Here is a 20,292-nt window from a genome sequence, read left to right on the forward strand (position 1 = left end):
GTGAGCACTTTCTCCTTTGCTGAGATAATCCATCCCACCTCACAGGTGTGCCATATCAAGATGCTGATTAGACACCATGATTAGTGCACAGCTGTGCCTTAGACTGCCCACAATAAAAGGCCACTCTGAAAGGTGCAGTTTTATCACACAGCACAATGCCACAGATGTCGCAAGATTTGAGGGAGCGTGCAATTGGCATGCTGACAGCAGGAATGTCAACCAGAGCTGTTGCTCGTGTATTGAATGTTCATTTCTCTACCATAAGCCGTCTCCAAAGGCGTTTCAGAGAATTTGACAGTACATCCAACCAGCCTCACAACTGCAGACCACATGTAACCACACCAGCCCAGGACCTCCACATCCAGCATGTTCACCTCCAAGATCGTCTGAGACCAGCCACTCGGACAGCTGCTGAAACAATCGGTTTGCATAACCAAAGAATTTCTGCACAAACTGTCAGAAACCATCTCAGGGAAGCTCATCTGCATGCTCGTCATCCTCATCGGGGTCTCGACCTGACTCCAGTTCGTCGTCGTAACCGACTTGAGTGGGCAAATGCTCACATTCGCTGGCATTTGGCACGTTGGAGAGGTGTTCTCTTCACGGATGAATCCCGGTTCACACTGTACAGGGCAGATGGCAGACAGCGTGTGTGGCGTCGTGTGAGTGAGCGGTTTTCTGATGTCAATGTTGTGGATCGAGTGGCCCATGGTGGCGGTGGGGTTATGGTATGGGCAGGCGTCTGTTATGGACAAAGAACACAGGTGCATTTTATTGATGGCATTTTGAATGCACAGAGATACCGTGATGAGATCCTGAGGCCCATTGTTGTCCCATACATCCAAGAACATCACCTCATGTTGCAGCAGGATAATGCACGGCCCCATGTTGCAAGGATCTGTACACAATTCTTGGAAGATGAAAATGTCCCAGTTCTTGCGTGGCCGGCATACTCACCGGACATGTCACCCATTGAGCATGTTTGGGATGCTCTGGACCGGCGTATACGACAGCATGTACCAGTTCCTGCCAATATCCAGCAACTTCGCACAGCCATTGAAGAGGAGTGGACCAACATTCCACAGGCCACAATTGACAACCTGATCAACTCTATGCGAAGGAGATGTGTTGCACTGCATGAGGCAAATGGTGGTCACACCAGATACTGACTGGTATCCCCCCCCAATAAAACAAAACTGCACCTTTCAGAGTGGCCTTTTATTGTGGGCAGTCTAAGGCACACCTGTGCACTAATCATGGTGTCTAATCAGCATCTTGGTATGGCACACCTGTGAGGTGGGATGGTTTATCTCAGCAAAGGAGAAGTGCTCACTATCACAGATTTAGACTGGTTTTGTGAACAATATTTGAGGGAAATGGTGATATTATGTATGTGGAAAAAGTTTTAGATCTTTGAGTTCATCTCATACAAAATGGGAGCAAAACCAAAAGTGTTGCGTTTATATTTTTGTTGAGTGTATCTATTTTAATGTAGAGTATATATGTTTTATTATGGGCAGCATGGTGGCTTAGTGGTTAGCACTCACAGCAAGAAGGTCAAGGGTTTGATTCCCACCTGTTGCCTTTCTGTGTGGAGTTTGCATGTTCTTCCCGTGTTCGTGTGGGTTTCCTCCGGATACTCCGGCTTCCTCCCACATCCAAAGATATGCAGGTTATGTGGAGTGGAAACTTTAAATTTTTTGGTAGGTGTGTGTGGGTGTGAGTATGTTTGTCTGTCCTGCGACAGAGTGGTGTCCTGTCCACGGTGTCCCCCACCTCACACGTTATGACCACTGGGACAGGCTCCAGCCCCCCGTAACCCTTAACTGAAGTATGCAGATATAGAAAATGGAGAGATGGATGTTTTATTATGTTGTCAGAATGTTGTCCTCATTCTATTTTGCTTGCTGTTACCAAAATGTTCACCAAAATGTTGAAATATATGCAAATTTTTTGTTGTTCACTGCAAAATGCAGACATAAATGAACTAGTCCTTGAGCTTTGTCATTTGCCCCTGTGAATGGTTTGTTAACATTTTGGCTGAGCTGTTATTGCCCTCTAATTGTTGAAGCAGCAAATCAAGATTATATGTGCTGTCTAAATCTCAGGTTTCAGAGAGATGCAAAGTAACTTGCTCTGTTCAGAAGACTAAGAAAGGTATGCTAGTGCTGTGGACCTACATCACAAAATCTGTTTGCAGCAGAGAGACAGTGGCAGACAGTGTGACACCTGTGACATGTTTAACATAGAGTGATGCAAATAATAGGCTTGAAATTCAGTGATATCATAACATATGGTTGACATTTGGCCATCCATCCATCCATCAATTTTCTAAGCCTACTACAACCCCAATTCCAATGAAGTTGGGACATTGTGTAAAATGTAAATAAAAACAGAATACAATGATTTGCAAATCCTCTTCAACCCTAATTTAATTGAAAACACGACAAAGACAAGATACTTAATGATCAAACTGAAAAAATGTATTCTTTTTGTACAGGTATTTGTTCATTTTGAAATGCAAGTGCAAAATACGACAACGGAGACCATGGACTGTTGAACAACTGAAGTCGTACATCAAGCAAAAATGGGAAAGAATTCCACCTACAAAGCTTCAACAATTAGTGTCCTCAGTTCCCAAACGCTTATTGAGTGTTGTTAGAAGGAAAGGTGATGTAACACAGTGGTAAACATACCACTGTCCCAGCTTTTTTGAAACATGTTGCAGGCATCGATTTCAAAATAAGCAAATATTTGCACAAAAACAATAAAGTTTATCAGTTTGAACATTAAATATATTGTCTTTGTGGTGTATTCAATTGAATATAGGTTGAAGATGATTTGAAAATCGTATTCTGTTTTTATTTACATTTTACACAACGTCCCAACTTCATTGGAATTGGGGTTGCAATTTCCATCTTAACTGGAATAGAAAATTTATCATGAGGGGCAGCTGGAGTCAATCCCAGCAGTCACTGGGTGAGAGGCCAGGTGTACCCTGAATAGTATGAAATGTGAAGCACTTAAGTTTGACATTTAAAGGTTACTAAAGGTAAAAGGCTAATAGAAAGGAAAAGTATGACTTTATATTCATGTTTAACAGTAATTATAAGTCAAGGTTTACTGACCTTAACTTTGCAGACTATGCTGTCACCTTTGTGGAATCAAAACATATCCACATAGAAGCATTTGAGAAGCTGACCAAAGAGTCACCAAAAAATGTCTGGGTTTGTAATTCTCCTTGATCATTTGGAGACATTCACATCTCTGGAAGAACCAAGAGACACCTCAGAAGAGCTTATGGAATAATGATGTCACAAGATAGAGCTGTTTGGCAAAGCTGATATATTTGCAGGAGAACAAAGGTCCAAGCCTTTAGGTTTGCGTTGCTTCCTATCTTCCTGTGAGACTTGGAATCCAACCAGTGACACAAGTCCTTGACTGAATGTCTTTGGTGCACATGGAAAGTTTATATGTACCTTATCCAGCATGTAGGTGCCTCACTGTTGAGGAACTTGGGATTTGACACCTTGACTGCACCTTAGCCACACTTTAGATCTTGTTCTGACATATGGCATAGAAATTGAAGACTTAACAGTATTCCCTGAAAACCCCTTTTTGTCTGATCACTTCTTAATAACATTTACATTTACTTTAATGGACTACCCAGCAGTGGGGAATAAGTTTCATTACAGTAGAAGTCTTTCTGAAAGCGCTGTAACTAGGTTTAAGGATATGATTCCTTCTTTGTTATGTTATTCAATGCCATATACCAACACAGTGCAGAGTAGCTACCTAAACTCTGTGAGTGAGATAGATTATCTCGACAATAGCTTTACATGCTCATTGAGCACAACTTTGGATGCTGTAGCTCCTCTGAAAAAGAGACCCTTAAATCACAAGTGCCTGACTCCATGGTATAACCCACAAACTCGCAGCTTAAAGCAGTTAACACGTAAGCTGGAGAGGAAATGGCATCTCACTAATTTAGAAGATCTTCATTTAGCCTGGAAAAAGAGTCTGTTGCGCTATAAAAAAGCCTTGTAAAGCTAGGACATCTTATTATTCATCACTAATTGAAGAAAATAAGAACAACCCCAGGTTTCATTTCAGCACTGTAGCCAGGCTGACAAAGAGTCAGAGCTCTATTGAGCCGAGTATTCCTTTAACTTTAACTAGTAATGACTTCATGACTTTCTTTGCAAATAAAATTTTAACTATTAGAGAAAAAATTATTCATAACCATCCCAAAGACATATCTTTATGTTCGACTGCTTTCAGTAATGCTGGTATTTGATGAGACACTTTCTCTCTGATTGTTCTGTCTGAGTTACTTTCATTAGTCACTTCCTCCAAACCATCAACATGTCTATTAGACCCCATTCCTACCAGGCTGCTCAAGGAAGCCCTACAATTAATTAATGCTTCGATCTTAAATATGATCTAGCTATCTTTATTAGTTGGCTATGTACCACAGGCTTTTAAGGTGGCAGTAATTAAACCATTACTTAAAAAGCCATCACTTGATCCAGCTATCTTAGCTAATTATAGGCCAATCTCCAACCTTCCTTTTCTCTCAAAAATTCTTGAAAGGGTAGTTGTAAAACAGCTAACTGATCATCTGCAGAGGAATGGTCTATTTGAAGAGTTTCAGTCAGGTTTCAGAATTCATCATAGTACAGAAACAGCATTAGTGAAGGTTACAAATGATCTTCTTATGGCCTCAGACAGTGGACTCATCTGTGTGCTCATCCTGTTAGACCTCAGTGCAGCTTTTGATACTGTTGACCATAAAATTTTATTACAGAGATTAGAGCATACCATAGGTATTAAAGGCACTGCGCTGCAGTGGTTTGAATCATATTTATCTAATAGATTACAATTTGTTCATGTAAATGGGGAGTCTTCTTCACAGACTAAGGTTAATTATGGAGTTCCACAAGGTTCTGTGCTAGGACCAATTTTATTCACTTTATACATGCTTCCCTTAGGCAGTATTATTAGAAAGTATTGCTTAAATTTTCATTGTTACGCAGATGATACCCAGCTTTATCTATCCATGAAGCCAGAGGACACACACCAATTAGTTAAACTGCAGGAATGTCTTTCAGACAAAAAGACATGGATGACCTCTAATTTCCTGCTTTTAAATTCAGATAAAACTGAAGTTATTGTTCTTGGCTCCACAAATCTTAGAAACATGGTGTCTGACCAGAGCCTTACTCTGGATGGCATTACCCTGACCTCTAGTAATACTGTGAGAAATCTTGGAGTCATTTTTGATCAGGATATGTCCTTCAATGTGCATATTAAGCAAATATGTAGGACTGCTTTTTTGCATTTGCACAATATCTCTAAAATTAGAAAGGTCTTGTCTCAGAGTGATGCTGAAAAGCTAATTCATGCATTTATTTCTTCTAGGCTGGATTATTGTAATTCATTATTATCAGGTTGTCCTAAAAGTTCCCTGAAAAGCCTTCAGTTATTTCAAAATGCTGCAGCTAGAGTACTGACAGGGACTTCAAGGAGAGAGCATATTTCACCCATATTGGCTTCTCTTCATTGGCTCCCTGTTAATTCCAGAATAGAATTTAAAATTCTTCTTCTTACTTATAAGGTTTTGAATAATCAGGTCCCATCTTATCTTAGGGACCTCATAGTACCATATCACCCCAATAGAGTGCTTCGCTCTCAGACTGCAAGCTTACTTGTAGTTCCTAGGGTTTGTAAGAGTAGAATGGGAGGCAGAGCCTTCAGCTTTCGGGCTCCTCTCCTCTGGAACCAGCTCCCAATTCGGATTATGGAGACAGACACCCTCTCTACTTTTAACATTAAGCTTAAAACTTTCCTTTTTGCTAAAACTTATAGTTAGGTTGGATCAGGTGATCCTGAACCATCCCTTAGTTATGCTGCTATAGACTTAGACTGCTGGGGGGTTCCCATGTTGCAATAAGTGTTTCTTTTTATTCACCTCTTTTTGCTCTGTATGCACCACTCTGCATTTAATCATTGGTGATTGATCTCTGCTCTCTTCCACAGCATGTCTTTTTCCTGACTCTCTCCCCTCAGCCCCAACCAGTCCCAGCAGAAGACTGCCCCTCCCTGAGCCTGGTTCTGCTGGAGGTTTCTTCCTGTTAAAAGGGAGTTTTCCTTCCCACTGTTGCCAAGTGGTTGCTCATAGGGGGTCGTTTTGACCGTTGGGGTTTTTCTGTAATTATTGTATGGCTTTTGCCTTACAATATAAAGCGCCTTGGGGCGACTGTTTGTTGTGATTTGGCACTATATAAATAAAATTGATTTGATTTTGATTTGATTTTGACCTCAGTGACTGGTGATGACCAAAGGAACCGATTAAGTGATTCCATCTGCTCAAAGTGATAATCAGTGAAATCACCTGGTGGAGTCAGTGGCTGCAAAGAAAACCTGCACCCTCTTGGCCCTTTCTGGAACAAGCTGCCCACCCCTGCCTTACAAGATCTGGAGGGGTGGTTCTGTGGTGTGGTGGATGCAGCAATTTACAGTGTCAATGCATACTGCCAGAGTTGATTTCAGGTCAGGTTAGGGAGATACACTGGTACCATGTATCAGCACATTAATTACGCCACAGTATTGCATTGGGTCCTGAATGATAACCGCAAAGTTAGAAAACTATTCTATCTCCACCTCATGAATGTAGCCATCCATCAAATTCAGGTGAAATAAATGGCCTTGGCCTTTTATCAGTTGCTGTTATCCTCTAGAGGACACTAGCAGCTGAAGAATGCCATCCAGGACCTAAAGCATTACTACAGTGTGGTGAATGTGGCAGCACCTGCTGTCAGGATAACAGACATGAAAAGGCTGGACACAATTGTGGGACTCAGGCTCAAAAGTGGTTGATCAAAAAGCTTTACTTGGTTACCAGGCAGGGTTCGGTAAACAGCAAACAATAATCAGAAACAGTGTCAAAACAGGAGACAGTAGGCGGGGTAAGTAAACAGGTGGACAGTCGGTACATGGCAAAACATGAATGAGGTAATAAGGACACTGTGGAGAAAGACTGGAAACCCAGGCATAAAGCACAAATGATATTGCAAAGACAGGAGGAAAACATGAGGCTTAAATCCAGGTGGTGATCAGAGGAAATGGGGAACAGTTGAGGAGGAATAGCAGAAGCAGGGCATGGCAAACAAAGGACAACAGGTAAGACACACCCAAACCCAAACAAAGAAACGGCAGATATACTGCATTTATATAGTGCTTTCCATTTGCATCCGACATGCAAAGTGCTTTACAATTATGGGTCACATTCACCCATTCACACAGCCACACTTACACACCGATGTTAAGGTGCTGCCATGCAAGGCGCTCACTACACACCGGGAACAACTTGGGGATTAAGGGCCTTGGCCAAGGGCCCTTACTGAATTTCTGGTAAGGCTGGGGTTTGAGCTGAGGATCCTCTGGTCTGAAGCCCAGTGCTTAACCACTAGACCATCACCTTCTCACAAATTACAAGAGTGTGCAGGGAATGGAAAAAAAAAAAAAACAACAACAACAACCAATAAAATCCCAACAAACACCATTTGTTTAATACAAATTAATTCTGGTGATACCAGAGCATACTCTGAACAGACCCTGTACTGAAGAAATATAGTCATTGCCTTATGTCACTGGTGATGTCACTTATCTCACTAGTAATTTCTGCTGGCTTTCCAAAAGTTTTCAGAGATGCTACAATAGTTTGACTCTGCAAGAAGAAAGGGTAGCAAATCTAACTATGGCAACTACAGAGGTATTTCCCGACTGGCCATTGCTCGGAATATCATGGCCCATGTCATTCTCAATTGTGTCATCACCATGATTTCAGAAGAGAACCTGCAAGAGCTACAGTGTGTATTTGTCACTCAGCCTGAAGTACTATTGACATGATATCCCAACCCAGTCTCATGGCATGTCGTGATTCAGCAGCACAAAATATACATTAATCTATTGGATTGTGATAGTGGCTGCACGAAATTAAAAGTGAAGCGGGGGCATCGAGGTGGTTATCGTTAGGGTTGGAGGAAGAAGTAGGTTTAGGTTATGGTTAAGTTTAGAGTTGGGGGTAGGAGTAGCGTTAGTAATAGTGAGTTAAAAAAAATCATAAAAATTTGACTCATTTCATGACGGGAGCACAAAATAAAAACATAAGACTGGGCTGGATATTCACGTTCTGTTAAGTAAAGAAAAGTGCATAGAACAGAACCTACATCTCTACGCAATCTTCATCGACTTGATTAAGGCTTTTGACACTATCAGTAGCAAAGCACTGTGAATAATCCTGCACTCTAAAACATTGCAGCCTCATTTAGTTATGTCCACTTGCCACCTCTTTTTAACATAAAGAGCTCTTACAAGTCTTGGATGTAAAACTTAACTTTTACAATTCAACTCAACTTGTAAAATTGAGTTGTGTCAAAGTTTGGGTGCTCACAATTTGTGAATCTGATATGCCTGTCCCATATCAATATGACTGTCCATGTACTGTTTAGTGGAGAAGCATAAGAACCATTCCCTATATCAAACGTGTGAAGCAGGGGTGTGTGTGCTTGCTCCTGTGCTCTTCAACCTATTCATCACTTGCATACTGAGTCATGCCATCAAGGACATTATGCATGGGGTCTACCTGAAGTCCTAGCATGATGAATCACTCTTCAACATGTGGTGTCTGAAAGCCAAAACAAAGACAATTGATAAGCTCATTGTGGAAACTCTTGTTTGCCAAGGACTGTTCTCTGATGGCATGCAGGGAGTTGGCTCTACAGATGATAATCTACAAATCTGCAGAAGTTTCTCTCCTCTTTGGGCTCACTGTAACTGTGCCTTTATCTTTAAAGAGACAGCAACAGCACTCAACATGAAGAGTGAACCAATTCAATTAAAGCTTTCAACACTGACTTCAAGAAACGCAGTTGTGTCCTGCCAGAGAATGACTAGTTTGCAAGTAAGAGGGTTTTATTCAGACAAGATAATCTCACTGCCAGTGACTTACACCAGAGAGTTTATCTATGCAAACAGAGACCATATTCCAACATCAGAGACTGCAAAGGCATGGCCTCATCTGGAACATCTTGCAGATTGAATTACTCCTAAGCAAAGCTGTGACGTCAGCCTACTAATTGGCTACAACTGTCCTCAAGCCCTCATACCAAGACAAGTGGTACCAGGTGAAGGAAATCAGCCCTTCACACAGAGAACAGACTTGGGTTGGAGTGTGGTCGGCCCATGTCTCAGTTATGGAGATGCAGTTGGAGTAAATCACCAAGTCATAGTGAAGTCAGTGATGCCAGGTCTCTCGTCTTGTTCAAACCTTGCAAGTTAAGTTCATAACATCTGTAGAACACAGATCGAGGTTGCTATACCTGCAGACATTACCAAGGTGCAGGAATCTGACTTTGCTGAAAGAGAGTCAGAGACAGGTAGACCTCTCAAGAGAATTTAAGATTCCTGTCAAAGATGGAAAAAGGCATTCAGCATTGCTCTGCCAAGTTCCAAGTGACATCTTTAAACAGCCATCTCCTAACCGGCCCTGAGCTGACAAACACCTTGGTGGGATTTCTGTATCACTTCCGAAGGAGCCCAGAGTTTTTGTGGCAGGAGGAGCTACCAAGTGGAGATGGCATGGTGGGAGAAATGTCAAGTAGTGACCCAGAACTAGAGAAAGTCCAGGTTCACGGCATCCAAGCAAAGAAGATAAAGTCTTTAATAGACCGCATGCACAAGTTCTCCGACTGGTCCAGAATGGTGAAAGCAACTGTCAGACTCAAATGCCATTTAAAGAAACCCAAGTATCTCAAGACAAAGTCCTGTGAAGCCGTCAATTTAGAAGAAAGGAAAGAAGCAGAGCTGAGTATGTCCAAGATGGTTCAAGAAGAACCATCTTGGCATCAAGTTAAGGTTCTTAGCCAACCATTTCTGGACGCAGTGGAAGAAGAAGTACCTCTTGAATCTCCAGCAAAGGCAGAAGTGGATCAAAGGCCGCAGAGAAGCAAAGGGTAATGACATTGTTCTCCTGCAAGATGACACCATACCACGCAACTGATGGAAGTTGGCAAGGGTTAACGAGGTATACCAGGAAAGGATGGAAGAGTGAGAAGACTGAAGGTGCTCATCAGGGAGTCCTGCCTGGATGAGAAGGGAAGGCATGTCCTCAAAACTGTTCACCTTCAGAGGCCTATCCATAAGACAGTGACACTGTTAGAAGCAGACTGCAGACTCTGGTCTTCTCTCTATCTATCTCCCTCTAGGTGCAGTTTGACTTTAAGCAAAGCCAAATGTGTTGGTTTTTGTTGTTTAACATATATTTAGTTTAAGTAGTTTAGAGTAAGAAATAATAGATTTCAGTCGGGGTGTAATTGCACATTGCAGTTAATTTTTATTTTATATATTGCTGTTTGTACAATTTGCTTTTAGTTCCTACTCGCGCAAAAATAGTGCAACAGTGAGGCGGAACTAATATATTCAGCCAAGGTTGCGGGGGGACCCACTTATATGTGTGCACGGACAACTACAGGAAGCTGAAGTGTTTGTTATTTCTGTCTGTTAAATAAGTCTTTAAAAGAAGTGTTTGTAAGAATTACAGAATGCTCAAGAAGAAGCCTTACCCTCTATGCGTTGTAATACACCCAGTGAGGTTTGTGTAATTGCCATCTTTTTGTTATTTGTTTGTGTTGAAGGTGGCATTTGTGCTACTGCTAACGTGGCTAAAGTTTAATTATTATTGCTAATATTGCTTTACATATGCAGTTGTTAATTTAAGGTAAAGGATTATGGTCATGTGGGTTAAATTAAGTTAAAGAAGAAGCTCTGTATCTTTTGTAGGTGTCTGCTAAAAGAAACTCAAAGAGTGATAGTGAACAATGTTAAATATTAAGACAACTAGTTTATTCTGTATCAATGGTTAATGGTTTCCAAGACAAACATTTCATTTGCATGAGGGTTAGAATATATAATTGACTAAGGTTAAAGGAGTAAAAGGAAGAGACTTTATGTTTATTTGTTTATTGGAAAGGTTTGGAATAAACCCTAATCAGTAAATTTGAAAGGACAATTGTGCTGTCTTAATTCACATTACTTCAGAGGGAGGCACACTCACCATCAGCCGTGACAAAACTGAGGAAAAAATGCAAATGGTTCCAATATCATCAGCACGTCCACTTTCAAACTCCATTAAGGGGACACAACAGAAGGTAGTGGAGGACTTCAAATGCCTCGACATTATGATCTCCAGTGATGGCCCAGTCAACAAGGAGATCAATGCCAGGATCTGCAAGGCAAGTTAGACTCTTGGTCGACTCAGTTCCTGTGTGATGAAGCAACACAACGTCCATGAGTCTACAAAAATCAAAGTGTATAGGGTCATCATCCTCACCAGTCTCCCATATGGATACGAGACATGTACTCTGTACAGAAAGCATCTGAGACTGTTGTAAATGTTTCTTCAGAATTGTTTGAGGCAGATTGTAGGCATCAAATGGCATGACAAAATCTCAGTCTTCCATGTCCTAGGCAGAGCTGAGATTATGAGCATCAAAGCCATCATCCTGAAAGCTCATGTATGATGGACGGGGCATAAGATATATAAGAATGAACCACTGCAGATTGCCGAGACACATTCTCTACGATGAACTGCCTCAGGGCCAAAGAAATTGTGGTAGGCCTTGCAAAAGGTTCAAACACTGCAGTATAAAAGCCAACATAGCAAATGCACAGATTGCTCATCAGACAGCCAAAACGATCATGTGCACAGGACCAGATTGGCTGGCAAACATTGACTAAGCAAGCCCATGAAAATTCAGTAAGGTATATCTTATATATTATATTCCAATTCTAAGGTGGAATTATGCCAGTATACAAAGGTATATCTAAATATCTAAAATGGAAGAGTAAAATGGGAGCGTAAAATACGTAGGAGAGTAGAAAAGAGTAGAGTAGACCCACTTAGGTGCCTGGTCTTGAGAACCAGGGATGCCATGACAATGTTGAAAAGAAAAGGTGAGACAACATCCAGCAAGCCCATGAACCAAAGAAACATGCAGCGGTGACCACAACAGCAGACTCTGCACAGTTTCTGTGTCGCCAGTGTGGTTGACCATGCTGTTCGAGACTGAGACTCTGCAGTCATCTGAGAACACAAAATAGATGAATAGCTATGAAACTGCAAAAGAGATGTCATCAGCAGATTGGACTACCAAAAAGAAGAAGTATTCAGATACTCTCAACAAATCCAGTATTAATGATGTCTACCCATTGCCTTCTGTCATTGGTTATTTTCCAGGTATTACAGCCATACCATAAGACAGGAAGCATCAGGACTGTAAAAATTTGTACCTTTGTTGTCCTGCAAACATGGTCAAACACCTTTGTCCAATGATATCATGACACCTAAGCTCTTCCCAGTCACCTCCTGATCTCAGAAGGATAGGACAAATAAAAATGAATATCACTGCTGAGATAACTGTTATGTGCCAACGCGGGTTGAGGAGCGGACCTGCGTCTGACTGAACCCAGCGCTAAATAACCAGAAAGCGGTTCCAAAAACAAAACAATTTTATTTTTCCCCTCTTGTGCAATAATTGTGTACAACATAAAATATGGTTTGTCTGGCGGAGTGAAGGATGGCGCGCTCTCCAGCGCCCAAAGGGATCGAAGCCCGGCCCTTCTGGACTCACATTCACCGCCAAACACCCCCCCAGGTGGACACGACAAACTGACTCTGTGAAGGATAGAAGAGGTGAGGTAAGTCAACAGCTAAAACTAATATCCCTCAAAGGCACACACTATCAGCAACACATTCAGGTCTGAATTTAAGCTTTATGTAAATGAGCAGCTTCTCACAACAGGTGGAGGATCATCAGTCCACACGCCACGGCCGTGAGAAGCGAGCTGCACAATTCTCATCAATGTTCAAATATACTGCGTAACAAAATACCAAATTACTGTTAACACTTATTCAGACAATCAATCACCTCTGATGTGTGCTGACAGCATGTGTCCCTCACCCGTCCTCTTTCACAGGCACGATGTGTCAAACCCAGGCGCGGTCCTCAGCGTCTCACAAACGAACGTCACAAGGTCGAGTTCCCGGCAATTCTGCTTGAACCACTCATGGCTTAAATGCAGAACGCCATCTAATTATCTGCTTCAGCTGAAAGTCCTTAAGTCTGCACGTGGACATCCTCCACAAGTGCAGCCAATAATGTTGATGAGGGTGACGGATTCTTCTGCCAGCACCTTCTCCACAGACAAAAACCAGTTTGCATACCACCTGGAGAGCAAAGAAAAGAAAACAACACCAAAACATCCAGCCAAACCCCCCAACACACAACAATAACTGAATCTTTCTCCAAGTTTGAAACTTTCACAGGATACAGATCTACTTCTGATGTACAGGAACTTGATTAAGCCAGGAATTCATTGAAAGGCTGGTTCTTACTCTTGATCAAGATAAATCACAAACCAAGACACTTTGACTTCTCACTCAGCTTCAAGTGATGCCATACTGGCATCTCTTGATTCTGGAGTGAAACCACTGACTCAGTATGGAATCAAGAGAATTGTAGCTATATTTGTATCTTTCACCAATTCCTAATAATTGCAATTCTTAATATCCCTCATATTTAATTACTGGGCCAAATTTTAACAGATTTATTGCCAAATGGATTGGCTGACCCTCAAATCTGGTCCAAATCACATGACACCACTTGAGTTATTTACTTCACACATGGCCAACATGAGATGAAAAAGAATCCCCTTTCATGTGCTACAACATGGTGTAACAACCCTGAAGACATAAACAGAAGAAAAACATGTTTTTAAGTGTATTGAACTTTAACCATAATTTGTAGAAATTATCAAGAGGAGATCAGAAGGATCACAGATTACTGAAACAGATTACTGGATAATAAAATAATATTTCACAAGAGGTTGTTGATATGCTGACATGAAGATCTGTTGTAATTTGTGATCATTGAAACTACAAAGGTGCAGCTTCACTTCTTTGTGAAGGGGGATTTTCTGCAGGGATCCATTACTTTTCACTAGGTATACTGAATAAACTGGCCACTGAGTGTATATTTGTATCCAAATACAGTAATCTCACACACACACACACACACACACACACACACACACACACACACACACACACACACACACACACACACACACACACACACACACACACACACACACACACACACCTGTCATAGGATGGCAATAATAATCAATGTATTTAAGAATCATGGAATATAACCGCTATAAGCTGTCTGATCAGCCCTTCAGATCTTGATATTGTTACTCCAAATCTAAATAAGAGCATGTCTAATATAGATGAACGACAGAAATTATTTAAAACTTACCACTTGATAAACCTATTGAAGTTTAATGAAGTTGCTGCATGCTGCCAACTGCCTGATTCTTTGCTTGAATTCCACCTACAAGACTGGCTCTGACGCATAACTTCGATTGAAATGAAACACTCTTCAGTGGCACACAGAAATAGACAATGAAATGTCTTCAGACATCCAAAAGAGGCAAACATGTAGATTGGTGCATTCTATCATACTGTTCGTTTATAAAATGTGATCATTTGTTTTGAGAATGTGTTCTACATAAATTAGTGAATTATTCAAGTTTTTGTATGTTGAGAAAGATTCTATAAAATTTTCATTTTACAAATGTATGTTTATTTATTTGAAATGGACAGTGCATATTAATGGACATAGTTACATGTAAATATGCCAAATTATAGCAAAGTGCTGATTTCCATCTGTAGTCCCAGTAACATAAAAACAGACTAAGACCACACAACATACCAAAGTCAATTAAACATGACAGAAAAACAAGTGCTAAGTGCAATAGTGCTTCATTGTCTGGTTGTAATTGCACATTACAGTACTAGGTTGTATTGCACGATGCCCAATACACTCATTTGCATATGCACACACTCACAGAAATATTTAACCCTAACATTTAAGATTTATGTAATGAATGTAATTTTATGACATGACAAATTCCCATTTACTTTTTTAGATAATTTTAATACAAACCTTCCAAATAAACCTCACATGATGTATACTCAACAAAAATATAAACGCAACACTTTTGGTTTTGCTCCCATTTTGTATGAGATGAACTCAAAGATCTAAAATTTTTTCCACATACACAATATCACCATTTCCCTCAAATATTGTTCACAAACCAGTCGAAATCTGTGATAGTGAGCACTTCTCCTTTGCGGAGATAATCCATCCCACCTCACAGGTGTGCCATATCAAGATGCTGATTAGACACCATGATTAGTGCACAGGTGTGCCTTAGACTGCCCACAATAAAAGGCCACTCTGAAAGGTGCAGTTTTGTTTTACTGGGGGGGGGGGATACCAGTCAGTATCTGGTGTGACCACCATTTGCCTCATGGAGTGCAACACATCTCCTTCGCATCATCCATGAAGAGAACACCTCTCCAACGTGCCAAACGCCAGCGAATGTGAGCATTTGCCCACTCAAGACGACGAACTGGAGTCAGGTCGAGACCCCGATGAGGACGACGAGCATGCAGATGAGCTTCCCTTTAGATCTTTGAGTTCATCTCATACAAAATAGGAGCAAAACCAAAAGTGTTGCGTTTATATTTTTGTTGAGTCAGCTTTATGTATTTAGTATTAATAAAATATCATTTCTCTAAATCAATAATAATGATAGTACTTATTTAAAATACATAAAGTGTATTGTCTGAAATGCATAATAATGTTACCTATGCCATTTATCTTGTATAGGTAGCACAATTATTATGCAATTCAGACAATATACTTTATATATTTTAAATAAATACTGTTATTATTATTGATTTAGAGTAATATTTTATTAATACTAAATACATAAAGCTGAGGATTATGCATTTCAAATAAATAGGATTTATTACAGTCATGAATATGCATCATGTAAGGTTTATTTGGTAGGTTTGTATTAAAATTATCTAAAAAAAAGTAAATGGGATGGGAAGTTAGGGTTAAATATTTATGTGAGTGCACGTGTAAGTATTGCACAGGGTGTCATACACAAGTTTATTATGTAAAGACAGCTAATGGATAATGAATAAACTATCATTTTGACCTTGACCTTGGACTTGATTTGGTTGCACTCTAGAGTGAGCTAAAAAGCACAGCACAGCCAACTTTGGGAAATTCGACATTTAGTGACTTACCTTGCTGAGCAGACTGGCTGGTGAACTGCTTTTGTTGACAGTGTTGCATTTAAAGTTGAGCATTGATTCTCCCACAGCATGATGTTCTCTGCTCATGTCCTTGTCAAGCTTTGAGTGGCTGTTGGGGCGTGGAGAGGTGGCTGACGATGGGGGCCGCTGGAGTGCTGTGCAGGACAGGCCGAAAAACTTGGATGGCTGGATAAGAAAGGCCTCCAGAGCGATGTTAGCAGACACCTAAGGAGGAACGTGATGGGGGTTGAAGACCAGAATGAGGATTGGTATATACCAAAGAATGGGTTGGAATGTGGAGAAAGAGACAAGAGATACAGTATGTTTTCGATTTTTGTATTTTTGTATGAGTTATTTAGTAGACATTTATCCTGAGAGAGGGGGGAAATAATCCTAAGAAGAAACAAAGAAATGAAGCAACTTATCTTCCACTTGCCTTATTCTGGCTATCTGCTCTTAAGACAAATTAACTTCTCATTATTCTAAACTGCAAGAAAGAAAGGTCAAAGCTATGGTATGTTTTGTCAGATAGCTGAACTCTGCCCTCTTCACTAAGAGGCCACGAGTGTGACCATTGCTGCTGGAGTCTCGTCGTACCTTTGAAAAGACCTGATTATCTCTGGCCAGTGCCAGGTCAGCGATGCGCTCCACGCACTGAACAATCCGTGTACACGCCTTAGCCTCATTCTGGGCCATCCAGAGGATATGTTCCTCCACCAGCATCATATTACTGGCTATGTCTGATATATAGTCTGCCAGCTGAGGAAAAAAAGCACAGACATGTCTAAATGTTTGGAATGACATAAGCACATCTGGATGTTAAGCAGCCACACACATGCACATGAAGCGGCAGACTCATCATGGACATCAATCATATCCCCAACAATGGGAACATTTATAATCTCCAGACAGGATTGTGAGGGAGGCAGTGGTGGCTTCATTCATTATGGGGAGATTTAATTTAGATTAGCAGCGCCAATGGGGCCTAATCACGTCCTTGGGATGGCAGTTCACTATTTACTTACTGTACTTTTCATTGTAGCAACATTTGACTGCTCCTTATTAGATGAATGAGGGGGGGTCGCATTAACATTGTTTCAGGAATGATAAAACTTCAAGTATCTCCTGCTAATATTTCCTCCCAAGTCACCGATGATGATTAATTGGACAAGTGAGAGCTCCTATTGATTCTTTTCACAGACTAAGCAACCGACCCCTCACACCGCCTGACCTTCAGCATGTGTGAAGACGTAAGATGAGTTCACTTAAGGTAAAGTACAGCCTGGCCAAAAAGAGATGCATCTTTATATTTGTGATTGTCATTCAGGTCCATCGCTGCCATGAGTGAGAACAGAGCAGACAAGGTGAAAAGTTAATCTTTTTGGAATCAATTGAAGGATTGAGGCCACATTGACAGCTCGCTGCCATGTCTTTTTAGTCAGCCTCTGCTGTTTCTCACCGTGATTTGCTCAAGTGTTCTTTTCACTTTGCCCAATTTAAGCTCCAGAGAAGCAGATGATCCCTCTGGCTCAGCTACACCAAATAACTAGTGGTGATTTCTCGCTCTCCTCCATGCTTAAGGCAAATCACTAAATGAACATAAATATTGTCAGAATAGGATGCGCAAATAAGGTGTGATTAGTTGTTTTACAAATGATATCTGACAAACACAATTAATATACAAATAATGAATGAGTTCAACTTGGTACAAATGTTTTATGAGGTTGAAAGCTGGAATGAAGCCTCGTTGAATGGTATGTTGAAGCTTTCACTGAATTAAATATTTGTTCCATTGAAAGACTGTCAAAACATCCATTTGTTTTATATAACAGCTAAAATAGATCATTGTCATTTTATATTATATTAATTTACAAACAACAGACTTACATTTTGGTACCGCCCCAGTGCAGCAAAATAAATAAATAAATAATGTCAGAAATTAATCCAGCTTTGGTGCGTCACTGCTGCTTTGACATCAACAATCCAACACAAACTTTAAATAAGAGTCCAAAAATAATTCTGATGATGAAGTCTACCATGCCGTGCATCAAATCATCATCCGTCAGCAAAACAAACACCGCTGTGTTTGTTTAAAAGCTAAGCGCCGTCTGGTTTGTGTGAGCATGCGCACGGTGTGGGCTCACACAAGCGGGAAGGCGCTTGGGCGAATGTGTACTACCAAAAAAAAGTCTATTTCCTCAGTGCAGCGAAAAAAAAATCATGTCAGACAGCTTACAGCACAGTGGATTTGTTTTGTGTGTGTGTGTGTGCGCACATGCATTTATGTGCCCATGCATGTGTATCTGTGCGAGCGTGTAGGTGTGTGTAGGCGTGTGCGTGTCCGTGTGTGTGTGTGTGTTTGTGAAGAGTGCAATGGTACCAAATGTATGGAACCAAATTTGCACTCTAAATGGAACCAAATTGCACTCTAAATGCAATGCAACACAAATAGGACGAATAATCCATGTCACTTGACATACAAAGCACCAATCAAATGACTAGGATCCACTCTGCCATTATATACAACAGCATAATACGAGGGCTGTCAATAAAGTAACGGTCCTTTTTATTTTTTTCAAAAACTATATGGATTTCATTCATATGTTTTTACGTCAGACATGCTTGAACCCTCGTGCGCATGCGTGAGTTTTTCCACGCCTGTCGGTGGCGTCATTCGCCTGTGAGCACTCCTTGTGGGAGGAGTCGTCCAGCCCCTCGTCGGAATTCCTTTGTCTGAGAAGTTGCTGAGAGACTGGCGCTTTGTTTGATCAAAATTTTTTCTAAACCTGTGAGACACATCGAAGTGGACACGGTTCGAAAAATTAAGCTGGTTTTCAGTGAAAATTTTAACAGCTGATGAGAGATTTTGAGGTGATTCTGTCGCTTTAAGGACTTCCCACGGTGCGAGACGTCGTGCAGCACTCTCAGCCGCCGTCGTCAGCCTGTTCAAGCTGAAAACCTCCACATTTCAGGCTCTATTGATCCAGGACGTCGTGAGAGAACAGAGAAGTTTCAGAAGAAGTCGGTTTCAGCATTTTATCCGGATATTCCACTGTTAAAGGAGATTTTTTTAATGAAAGACGTGCGGACGGGTCCGCGCGTCGGCTCGCAGCCGCTGCAACGCTCCGCCACAGGAAAAACACCTCTGTTGAAAGCCTTAAGGACAAGTTGGAACATGTCCTGCTGTTAAACAATTTCTCATATACTCACTCCACTGAAAGCCATCAAAAGCCGCCTGGATTTTACAAAAGGTTATCAACACGGAGGTGTTTTTCCTGTGCCACCGCACCGCGCCGGCTGCGTCCCGACGCGCGAACCCGTCCGCACGTCTTTCATTAAAAAAATCTCCTTTAACACTGGAATATCCGGATAAAATACTGAAACCGACTTCTTCTGAAACTTCGCTGTTCTCTCACGACATCCTGGATCAATAGAGCCTGAAATGTGGAGGTTTTCAGCTTGAATAGGCTGACGACGGCGGCTGAGAGCGCTGAGCGACGTCTTGCACCATGGGAAGTCCTTAAAGCGACAGAATCACCTCAAAATCTCTCATCAGCCGTTAAAATTTTCACTGAAAACCAGCTTAATTTTTCGAACCGTGTCCACTTCGATGTGTCTCACAGGTTTAGAAAAAATTTTGATCAAACAACACGCCAGTCTCTCAGCAACTTCTCAGACAAAGGAATTCCGACGAGGGGCTGGACGACTCCTCCCACAAGGAGTGCTCACAGGCGAATGACGTCACCGACAGGCATGGAAAAACTCACGCATGCGCACGAGGGTTCAAGCATGTCTGACGTAAAAACATATGAATGAAATCCATATAGTTTTTGAAAAAAATAAAAAGGACCGTTGCTTTATTGACAGACCTCGTATGTCTAACCAATATACAAATAATGAATGTTTATGAGTTCAATGGTACAAATATTTCTCGGTATCGCCTCAGTGAATGGTATGGTCCAGCTTTCACCAAATGAAATACTCGTTCCAATGCAAGAATGTAAAAACATTCATTATTCATTTTATATAACGGCTAAAATAGATCCTTATCATTT

General features: G+C 41.1%; 1 protein-coding gene across 1 annotated transcript in view; it reads right to left on the minus strand.

Moving 5' to 3' along the window:
- The window catches only part of LOC117522767 (adhesion G protein-coupled receptor A3), a 1,389,271-nt gene that overhangs the window by 782,440 nt on the left and 586,539 nt on the right, over positions 1-20,292 (minus strand). Inside the window, exons 11-12 of the mRNA XM_034184162.1 lie at positions 16,835-16,996; positions 16,229-16,462 (exon numbers count right to left, since the gene is read on the minus strand). Coding sequence (XP_034040053.1) covers positions 16,229-16,462; positions 16,835-16,996 — 396 coding nt within the window. The remainder of the gene's footprint in view (positions 1-16,228; positions 16,463-16,834; positions 16,997-20,292) is intronic.

Source organism: Thalassophryne amazonica, chromosome 13 (genome assembly GCF_902500255.1).
Source record: "Thalassophryne amazonica chromosome 13, fThaAma1.1, whole genome shotgun sequence".
NCBI classification, from domain to species: domain Eukaryota; kingdom Metazoa; phylum Chordata; class Actinopteri; order Batrachoidiformes; family Batrachoididae; genus Thalassophryne; species Thalassophryne amazonica.